Genomic DNA, 10,000 nt, shown 5'->3' with positions numbered 1-10,000 from the left:
TTCTTGAATGCAACAAGGCTTTCCAAATGTTAACATTGTCTGTGCAAAATAAGAAAAATACTTCAACTTAATTTAAGGGAAAAGTGCCATGTTTATATATTTTTTTTTTAATGGTCTCAGACAACAGTTTGGATTACACTCTCCCTGAGATAATCTTGACAATGCCCACAACAAATAGGGCAAACTTGACTTCACAAATGATAAAACATTGTACCTGAACAACTATGTGCAACATAGCAGTATGTTTCTTTAACTAAAACTCAATAACCTTAATTGAATAAATGCACAAATATGAGTCAATTACAATGTGCACTGTACTGCACAATTTTGAAAACATTTATTTGAGCTATAAAAAAAAAAAATATATATATATATATATATATATTTTATCGGTTTTAAGGCAAAAAAAATCCGATACCGATATTGACCGATATTACATTTTTATGCTAATATCGGGCCGATAATATCGGTGGGCCGATAATATCGGACATCTCTACTAACAATGGGAAAGACCCCCAAATGTCTGACAGGATTAAACATGTGAATAAGCATCTTTTTATTATTACATCTGTTAAAAATCCCCATTGTCCAACGGAAATGATCTTACATCGACAGATTTCTCCTGATGACCCCTGACCCCTGATTTTCTGTCCAGTTTTAAGCATCCGCTCTCTATAGAACGCTAACGTATGTCTCTAAATGCCCCCTTACCCCCCATCATCTGACCTTATGTCCCTCCCTACATACCTCTATATGTATCCTGAATGACACTTAGCCCTCGGTGCTATCTCATGCTAGCCCTGAGTGTGCGGAGTGTGCAGCGTGTGAGAGCGGGGTCTGAGGTGAGAGAGGGAGAAGACAGCTATACCTGAATGTCAGTCTTGCCAAACCCAGCCGACAGAGGAGAGGAAGAGGAGGACAGAGGAGGGAGGGGAAGAGAAGGGGGAGGGGGGGGGGGGGGGGGGGGCGGGATAGTCCGAGGTAGCAGATGACCACGAGGACATGTAGAGAGAGAGAGAGGAGAGAAGGAACACAAAAAAAAGAGGAGGGGAGGAGAAAAGTATTTTTTTTATTATCTTTTCAGATAAAGATCGATGGACTATGCAGTTTGACTGCAGGAGGAACACCCAGCCATCACCCTGTTAACATGCTTACAGCATCTCTACCTCCAACACAGCCCGGGTGTCTTCCTGCTTTTCCCATCATGCGTCAGATGGTTGAGAATACAAACACTGCCAAAGATGACCTGGCCAATAGTCCGCCACATACTGCAGCCCTTCCCATGCACAAACTGTCAGAGGGGACTGTGGGGGACTAAAATAGAAGCGCTGCGATGCGGTCAGGTGTCCGTGCCAACCAGGACCTCAAATAGAGAGCGCTCTAACAGACACACACCGATCTGCCACGAAAGAGCCACCAAGGTGGTGGCAACTACATTATTCAACGTTTTTTGGAAATCCCAGAGGATATCACAGCGCACACACACACATAGAGGGAGAGAGATGTACAGAGAGAGAGACAGAGTGAGAGAGGAGGGATATAAAGTGTGTGGCTGGGCCATTTCATGTGTGCTGTATGAGATTGGCATGAAAAAAAAGAGCAATAACATTAGCAAATGGAATTCTGCTATTCTCATTAATCATGACTGAACCGCACCTCGGTTCCTGGTATTCGTTTCAGTTTGTTCAGCGAAACGACATGAGCACTGCTGTGGTCTGGGAAACGAAGTCTCGAAGAACAAAAAGCATCAGTGTGTCCAATAGAACAGGGAACCGTTGTGACATCTTAATGCTGCAAGGCTGTTCATTGAGCTTTTGAAGTGAGCCTTTTATCTTGGTAGTGTGATGGTGACTGTGTGCGTGATGGTGTGTGTGATGGTGTGTGTATGTGTGTGTGTGTGTGTGTGTGATGGTGTGTGTTGGTGTGTGTGTGTGTGTGTATGTGTGAGATGGTGTCTGCGTGTGTGTTGGTGTGTGTGTGTGTTGTTGTGCGTGAGATGGTGTGTGTAATGGTGTGTGTGTGTCCTCACCTCTATCTGTCGGTAGTCACAGATGGCTCTGATGGGCGTGGCGGCTCCGAGGGGGGTGTCAGTGCTGCGTGGGCGGAGCTGGACCACCGCTTTGGCCCGCCCCACCAGGCTGGCCACAGACCTGCGGTACTCTATCAGCTGCTCTTTCTCCTCCTGTAGGGCATGTGTCATTGGTCAGCGGGACTGTCCATCACCCCGTTATGTTAACGTTTTCACAGACCGATGAGGAAGTCAGGTAGTGTATACAGGGGTACTTTTATTTCCGAATATTATGAATGCTAATTTTATAACATATCCCACCATTTCATATTTAAAAAAATATATTTTTCAGGCCTGAGGCATAACAAGCCATCACATCAGGAGATAGATGAAAAAGGAGATTTGATTTCGTAACACGGAAAGGAACGATAACTAGGAGAGGAAAGAGCAGTGACAGCCCAGCTTCAGCCCTGCTGAGCAGAGAGGAGATTGGTTCCCTTCCTGAACTTGATTTACCGAGCGGTACAGAGGTCAGAGGGGCGCCCCCCAGAGAGAGCTAGAACGCAACCGACTGGAAACGTCATTAACTGCAGCTGAAGGCCTCCCTATGTGTCTGCACACGTATGTGCACAAACACACCTCTGAGGGATGTGCTCGGGCTACTGGCCCGTATCTCTGCTCATATTTGTTCCGGCAACCATCTGCTCTGAGCCACAATGTGAGTGTGCGTGCATGTGTGTGTTTGTGTGTGTTTGTATTTGTTCAGTGTGTATGCGTGTGCGTGTGCATGTGTGCTTGTGCCCATGTGTGTGTGTGTGTGTATGTTTGTTTGTTTATGGAAAATGTGTGCGTGGGAGAAAGTGTTTGTGTTTGTGTGAGTGCAGGCATCCATGCATGTGTTTGTTTGTGCGATGCGATTAATTAAGACACCACAGGGGGCATGATTCAGCGAGAATCCTCCAGCACAAGAGATTACCACCCATCCTATTGCCATGGCTACCAGGGACAAACAGGCCTATCAGCCCATGTTCTTTATAACCCAACAGTAGGCTAATACTTTCTCAGGCAGAAGGACGAATCAGGAGCTGCAGTTACATCATGCTATGCAGAGAGCAGCAATCAGTGCTGGTCTACAAAAGAATCTTTAAAAACTTCAATATCATTTCAGATGAACCTCAACGCTCACTTTCAACCGGCTCGTCTTTAAAGGAGCTCTAGTAACGTCTGTGAAGGATTTATTGCTGTATTCTTATGTATTCATAAGAAGTTCAATGGAAACTCCAAAGGCTGGCTTTGCACAGCAGTCGATACCACAGATCTGAAGGCAGCGGGGTAAGGCGAGACGTGCACAGCATGAGCATAGTTTTTCCCCAGAAGTTCTCTGTTGATCCTTGAACAGCCCTTGAACGTAAGAGTAGGACAGAAACCGCAGGACGTACCATAGAGTCTTGCAGCAGGTCCTCCAGTTTGCCGAGTCTGCTGTTGCGGTCACACGTGTACTGTCTCTTGATGGTGTCCTGCAGCTGACGCAGGTACGACTCACAGTCGCGCACCTCATTCATAAACTGAGGAAAGAATACACACACAAATAAGCGCACACAGTAAGAGAGACTCACAGAGAGTCAACATATGACAAAATCATATGCTGTATAGTATATTTTGTTTCTGGTATCAAGACACTATGGTCTTAAAGCCTCTTAGCACATAAGCAGTGGTAAGTGGCATAGAGCCTATGGCCCTGGGCTGGGGCCTAGTGCCCTGGGCTGGGGCCTATGTGTCCTGGGTTGGTGCCTAGTGCCCTGGGTTGGTGCCTAGTGACCTCGGTTGGTGCCTAGTGCCCCGGGCTGGGGCCTAGTGCCCCGGGCTGGGGCCTAGTGCCCTGGGCTGGAGCCTAGTGCCCTTGGCTGGAGCCTAGTGCCCTGGGCTGGGGCCTAGTGCCCTTGGCTGGAGCCTAGTGCCCTGGGCTGGGGCCTAGTGCCCTTGGCTGGAGCCTAGTGCCCTGGGCTGGGGCCTAGTGCCCTTGGCTGGAGCCTAGTGCCCTGGGCTGGGGCCTAGTGCCCTTGGCTGGAGCCTAGTGCCCTGGGCTGTCCTACCTGGAAGTAGGCGGCGTTGTCTTTGAGATGCTGCTCGACGCACACACACAGCTGTCTCACCCACTGCCACTGGGTCTGCAGGGCCGCGCTGTATGCCTGGGGGACAGACAGACAGACAGACAGACAGACAGACAGACAGATGAAGAATAGTCCAAGAGTCCCCAAATGTGCTTGCGTGATCACATGTGGTACCACAAAAGTGTGTGCACCCATATCAAAATAACAGGGAAAAAACACAATGAATAATAGATGTTTCAATGCCAAGTGTCAAAATCCATTGCTACAAAAGCTTTTGGAGATTTCCATATGAAGGTTGTTAATTTCCACTTTAGGAATAAAGTAGGATTTATATTCACTCTGACTTATGCACACAATATTAGACCCGACCCTGTGCGTGAAGGTCACCATCTCGTGCACCCAGCGGAGCGGGGTGGCTGTTGCTAGGCAACCTCACCTCTACAGTCTGTTTGGCGGGGTGGTTCTCCTGACAGAGGCGGTCGGCTGTTTCCTGGAGCACTTGCATCATGTCCTGTTTCTCGTCCAGCTCTGACCTCATTTCCTGCCGGAGGGTGATTTAAGAGAGGGTGACCCGAGGGTAGGATAATGTTTGTGTGCTGCTGTTAAAGAGGGACAGGAAGCTCGTTATCTCTGCAAACAACATGGTTTGCATTTCTTTTTTATTAATATTTAATTTTAATATAGAAAATGCATGAGTGAACTTTCCTTATCGTTAACTTTATTATTAGATATTTTCCTCTAATACATATATACTAGAGACACACACACACACACACACACACACACACACACACACACACACACACACACACACACACACACACACACACACACACACACACACACACAGGTTTACTAAAGTAACAGTTTAAATTGATTTCCCTCATGATGAAGTAAAAATCCTTGTCAGTATAATAATTAGAATTTAATAGCAGATATAGTCAGTGCTCATACACACATAAACTCATTAGTCAAGCATGTAAGTGAAGGTAATTTCTTACCTTCACTTAAATGCTTGACTAATGAGTTTACCCCAGAAACAAGACCACTTAATATTTTATTTCATGGGAGAGTTCATTAATTGTAAAGACCATTCGAACACAGTCTAAGTGAGGATCATTACATTAAAGTTTACGTTACTACAATGCACTTAATCAGTCTAAAACTACTATCTTAGTTCTCTGCCTTTCCAAACCTCCTGTTCTCATCCTTTTACCGCCTTACACTATTTTCCAACCACAATACTTTAAACTAAATTGACTGGGCATCACAATGAGCCAACATCTGTATTCCACAGTGACGACCACACTCAATCACGGGAACAGCTGACCTTGAATCATCGCTTACGTCCACCCTCCGCCCTCTCCAGCCCTCCGCCCCCTCTGCCCCCTCCAGCCCTCTGCCCCCTCCAGCCCTCTCCAGCCCTCTTCCTCCTCCAGCCCTCTCCAGCCCTCCGCCCCCTCCAGCCCTCTGCCCCTCTCCAGCCCCCTCCAGCCCTCTGCCCCTCTCCAGCCCCCTGCCCCCTCCAGCCCTCTCCAGCCCTCCGCCTCCTCCAGCCCTCCGCCTCCTCCACTCACGGTGTAGAGCTCCCTCTTGGTGTCCAGGCTGGTGTTCCCGTGGCCCCAGTCGTAGGCCATCTCCTCCTCCTCCCGCTCGTTGAGCCAGATCAGCTCCTCCGTGCAGCGCGTCACGAACCCGTGCAGGCTCTCCAGGCTCCGCAGGCGCCATGACGATCGTTCCTACGGCAACGTACACACACACACAAATAAATAACATGTTTGCGGTGAGCAAACCAGTGACGGGGCCAGGGTCGGTGGAGAACAACGGGTGAAAGGACCCTTCTGTCATTTTGTTTTGATTTTTTGTAATGCGTCATGTTTGTGGTGTCATCAAGTCGTGGTGTTCCGGTGTGTTGCTCCGGTGTGTTGCGTGATTGGTACTTATATAGCCCTTGCGGTAGTGTATTAAATACATTGTGTGTGCGTGTGTGTGTGTGTGTGTGTGTGTGTATGTGCAGCATATAACAGTAAAACAGTGTCAGTTTGTTTAACACCCGCATGTCACCCAATACTTAGCGGGACGAGATTCAATATCAAGGCGTTAATTATACACAGAGAATCACAGTCATAAAAAAAGGTACAAAAACAGGATGTACAGAGAATTTGTTTATGAGTCTTAAGAGATTAGAGCGGGTTCAAGAGAGGTGCAAACAAAGAGTTTGAGCGAGAGTGTAGGAGAGCCAGGGAAAGCGATAGAGAAACAAAGCAGGTGCATAATGCATGTATTTCATACATATATTTAAGGCCTTGTACTCAAATAGGAAAGACAGCCAAAAAGTCGTTTCTTCCATGATCCATCCATCAGACAAAGCAAAAACACATGCCTTATATTTAAGGGAATATTTGGTGGGAGTTTGTGTTGGACTGACCAGTAGTTTGCAGTATTGATGCTCCAGCTTGGCCATGGTTTCACAGTAGCTGTTCTTGAAGTTCGGAGAGACTTTACCCTGGAGGACAAGAGTAGAAGAAGAAGAAGAGCTCATTAAAGAGTGTGCCTGCGGAACACATTACATGGTGTGTGTGTGTGTGTGTGTGCGTGTGCGTGTGCGTGTGTGTGTGTGTGTGTATGTGTGTGTGTGTGTGTGTGTGTGTGTATACGTGTGTGTGTGTGTGTGTGTGTGTGGGTACGTGTGTACGTGTGTGTGTGTGTGTGGGTACGTGTGTACGTGTGTGTGTGTGTGTGTGTGTGTGTGTACCTGGTATTTGCGCGCCTCCTGTATGCTGCTCAGCAGCTCCTGCACAGCGGTGTGTATCTCGTTGTGTTCCTGGAGGTTGTTTTCCACCGAGGGGAGGTCTGCCCCCCACTCAGCCCCCTCAAGCAGATCCTGAAGAGAGAAAGAGACACACACACACACACACAATTCACAGAAATCCTTGTGGTGGATGGTGATAATTCAAAGAGAAAAAAGGTGCCAGTGGTCCTGAAATGGTCGCATCTTTAGTTCAGTGCAGCTTTAATTTAGTCGGCGCAGCATTCCTTGAGCAAGTGCAGCTTTAATTTATCGGCTGCAGCTTGGGCCTCACCTGGGTCTCCTCCACCCATCCCAGCAGCTCGTAGATGAACCTCAGGCTGCCCTCGTCCTCAGACGACGACATGGCCACCAGCTGGGAGCGGGCCATGGGTCTGCGGAGCAAGGCGGCCCCCACCGCCCCCACCGCCCCCACCGCGCCCAGCAGGGTCTGCCCCAGCGAGAGGCCCCGGTCGGCTGGCCTGGGGGCCGTCTGCTCCAGCAGGGACTGGGAGGAGAAGTGGCCCTTCCTGTAGACGCTGGAGCACTGCAGCCGGAGGGAGACCAGCTCCTCTTGTAGACCCGACACCCTGGGCATGGAGAGGCAGGGGCGGGTTAACGCTTGAAGTCAATGGAATGGATGGAAGCTGGCTATCAGGAGGTGTTTGTCGATTAGTATTGCGTTCGCATCACGATGAAGATCAATAGATAGAGCTCGCAGTAAACGCGATGCAGGTAGTTCCCAAGGCTTTAGGAAATACCTTTCACAACCATGAATCGATTTTCTTTTCTTTCACAACAAAAAGAGTCAAATCCCCATCATCTTTTTTTTCAACCAAGACACAAAAGACATCCATGCCTACAAGATATTGACTTGTGCCGCCCCCACGCCTCAGCCCCCCAGCCTCGGCCCTCCCTCCCTGAGCGCTCACCTGGAGGCCAGCTGGTCCACCTGGTAGTAGCGCTCCTCTCGCAGACCCCTGACGTCCTGGTTCAGCTGTCTGATGAGACCCTCACAGTCCTGCAGGTAGCAGGCCAGCTCGCCCTCACACTGGACCCCCTCCCCGCTCTCCATGCGGGACATGTCCTGCACACAGCAGGAGGGGGGGGGAGATTGCAACATTTTCCACCAAAGGTCTCATTATGCAAAAAAATGGCTGCTTTATATCAGCATCGGGAGACCATCTTGAGCTTTATGTTCTGTTACTCTCTGCAGAACCATCTTCAAATTCATGACCAAGAAGGAGAAGCAGTCTGACCAATATGACAAATACAGGCAAATACGGAAAATGTTGCATCTTTCGCACAATCAAAACTGTTTTTCTCAAAAATAGAAGAGTTGTTTAAAGATAGACAGAAGTCTACACTGAAGGCTATTTTTCAGGCAAAAATACGTTTTTGCTTTACCTCAAAAGGATTAGGCAAGTGCAAAGTGTTTTGAACAATGTAAGGCTGCGCCCATATTTGGAAATCAATTCCAGACCAGCCAATTGATATTCATTGCGAAAAGTGATGGGGAATATTAAGATGGTGTTATTAGGCTAGCTTTAACAGTGTAGAGTAAAAGCTGGGCGTGGTGATGGGACGTCCGTTATGTTGAGTACTATTTATATATTGGTGTTTGTGTGTGTTGACTCACAGCTTGGAGAGTGTTTTTGGCCAGAGTGAGTTTCTCCTCACAGTCCAGAGCCGTGTTCTGGATCTTATTGGCCATCTGAAGCAGTAACTCTACCCTGTTTGACAGAACAGAAAACGAACAGACATACACTAGTTAACGGATTCATCTAATTAATTTCATGCATGACTAGCTTTTGGCAGGCTTACAAAGCATTGTTCAGTAATTGTGTCTCGCACACACATTTGTAATCAATGCTAATATCTATATACCGTAAATGATGTAGGATGTATGTGTGTGAAACGTTCAAATATGCATGCGAGTGTTCCATTTGTTATTGAGTTTGTTTGTGATGATTTCATTTGTGTGATTCTTAAGGGTGTGTGTGTATGTTTGTGATGCTTTAGTATGATGCTTTAGTGCGTGCGGGTGTGTGTAATGCCTTAGTGTGCGCATGTGTGTGTGATGCTTAAGTATGTGTGTGTCTGTATGTGTGTCCCAATGTCTTACCGTGTGCATGTTAGAACTATTCAATTCTGTGTGCTAATCTGGGGGCCGTGTGTACGCGTGTGCCTCTGTGAGTACCTGTCCACTGCAGGCCGCAGAGCCTTCTCCCTGTCCAGCATCTCCAGGATGAGTTTCCCCCACTCCACCTCCAACTCGTTGGGATGGATGCCCTGAGGGAGCTTGATGCGACCAAACTCTATCCACACCTGGACACGCACGCGCACGCACAAACACACGATCACAACAATGATTAGGTTAACCAGGGACCTCGCTGCCGTGTAGCCGTCGTCTTACACAAACAAACAGCTGATTAGTGCCGTCGTCAACCATCATGTGTTTGCCCTTTCCCATGACACATTGTTTCCTGGGTTTTTCTGCAGCTGGGAGGTGGGAGCGCTCGGGGATCAATGACCTCACACACCATAAAAGACAACTTATTGTCTCACACACACACGCACACCTCTCGGCTCTGCCACATGATCCACTGAAAGGCAAGCGCGTGGTGCGCCCCAGCTCCATTTCTCTAAACCCTTCTCAGCCCCCCCTCCCTATGTCATTCCCTCCATTCCGGCTCTTTCACCTCGAGCAGTTTGTAGAGGTGCTCCACGCGGCTCTTCTCCATCTCCTTGATGGGGATCTCCGTCTCTTTGAAGTGGATGTACTGGTTATAAAGTGCCTGGAGGAACAGACGGAGCGGAGGACACGAAGAAGAAGGAGGGAGAGATGGAGAGGGAGTGGGGGGGGTGGGGTTGAAGAGTGGGAAGTATGGAGAGAGAGAAGGAGAAAGAGATGGAGGAGACGTTGAAGGGAGGTTATTGATGTTTTACCAGGGGGTCAATATTAGAACGGGCAGTCACACAGGAAATCATTAGCGTCGTTAACCCCTCTCTGACGAGAGGCAAAAGCGGTGCTAGTAAACCTCCCGTCCCCTGGGACGGAATAAACCTGCCTTTTCCTTGAATGTGTTTTTT

The 10,000-nt window shown here is 48.2% G+C and overlaps 1 protein-coding gene across 9 annotated transcripts in view; it reads right to left on the bottom strand.

Moving 5' to 3' along the window:
* The window catches only part of macf1a (microtubule actin crosslinking factor 1a), a 187,601-nt gene that overhangs the window by 96,014 nt on the left and 81,587 nt on the right, over positions 1-10,000 (bottom strand). For 7 of the 9 annotated variants that reach the window (XM_060042711.1, XM_060042716.1, XM_060042717.1 and 4 more), the window contains 12 exons: positions 9,610-9,705; positions 9,108-9,235; positions 8,547-8,640; positions 7,840-7,994; positions 7,203-7,497; positions 6,875-7,003; positions 6,548-6,625; positions 5,697-5,858; positions 4,556-4,660; positions 4,102-4,197; positions 3,448-3,573; positions 2,030-2,182 (listed from right to left, as the gene is read on the bottom strand). In XM_060042711.1, coding sequence (XP_059898694.1) covers positions 2,030-2,182; positions 3,448-3,573; positions 4,102-4,197; positions 4,556-4,660; positions 5,697-5,858; positions 6,548-6,625; positions 6,875-7,003; positions 7,203-7,497; positions 7,840-7,994; positions 8,547-8,640; positions 9,108-9,235; positions 9,610-9,705 — 1,617 coding nt within the window. Of the gene's footprint in view, positions 1-868; positions 881-2,029; positions 2,183-3,447; positions 3,574-4,101; positions 4,198-4,555; positions 4,661-5,696; positions 5,859-6,547; positions 6,626-6,874; positions 7,004-7,202; positions 7,498-7,839; positions 7,995-8,546; positions 8,641-9,107; positions 9,236-9,609; positions 9,706-10,000 lie in introns of all 9 variants that reach the window. The other 2 variants (XM_060042712.1, XM_060042714.1) reach the window with 1 other exon arrangement.

This window comes from Gadus macrocephalus, chromosome 22 (assembly GCF_031168955.1).
Source record: "Gadus macrocephalus chromosome 22, ASM3116895v1".
Lineage (NCBI taxonomy): Eukaryota > Metazoa > Chordata > Actinopteri > Gadiformes > Gadidae > Gadus > Gadus macrocephalus.
Note: the sequence above shows the minus strand (reverse complement) of the source record. Positions and strands in the feature narration are given on the sequence as shown.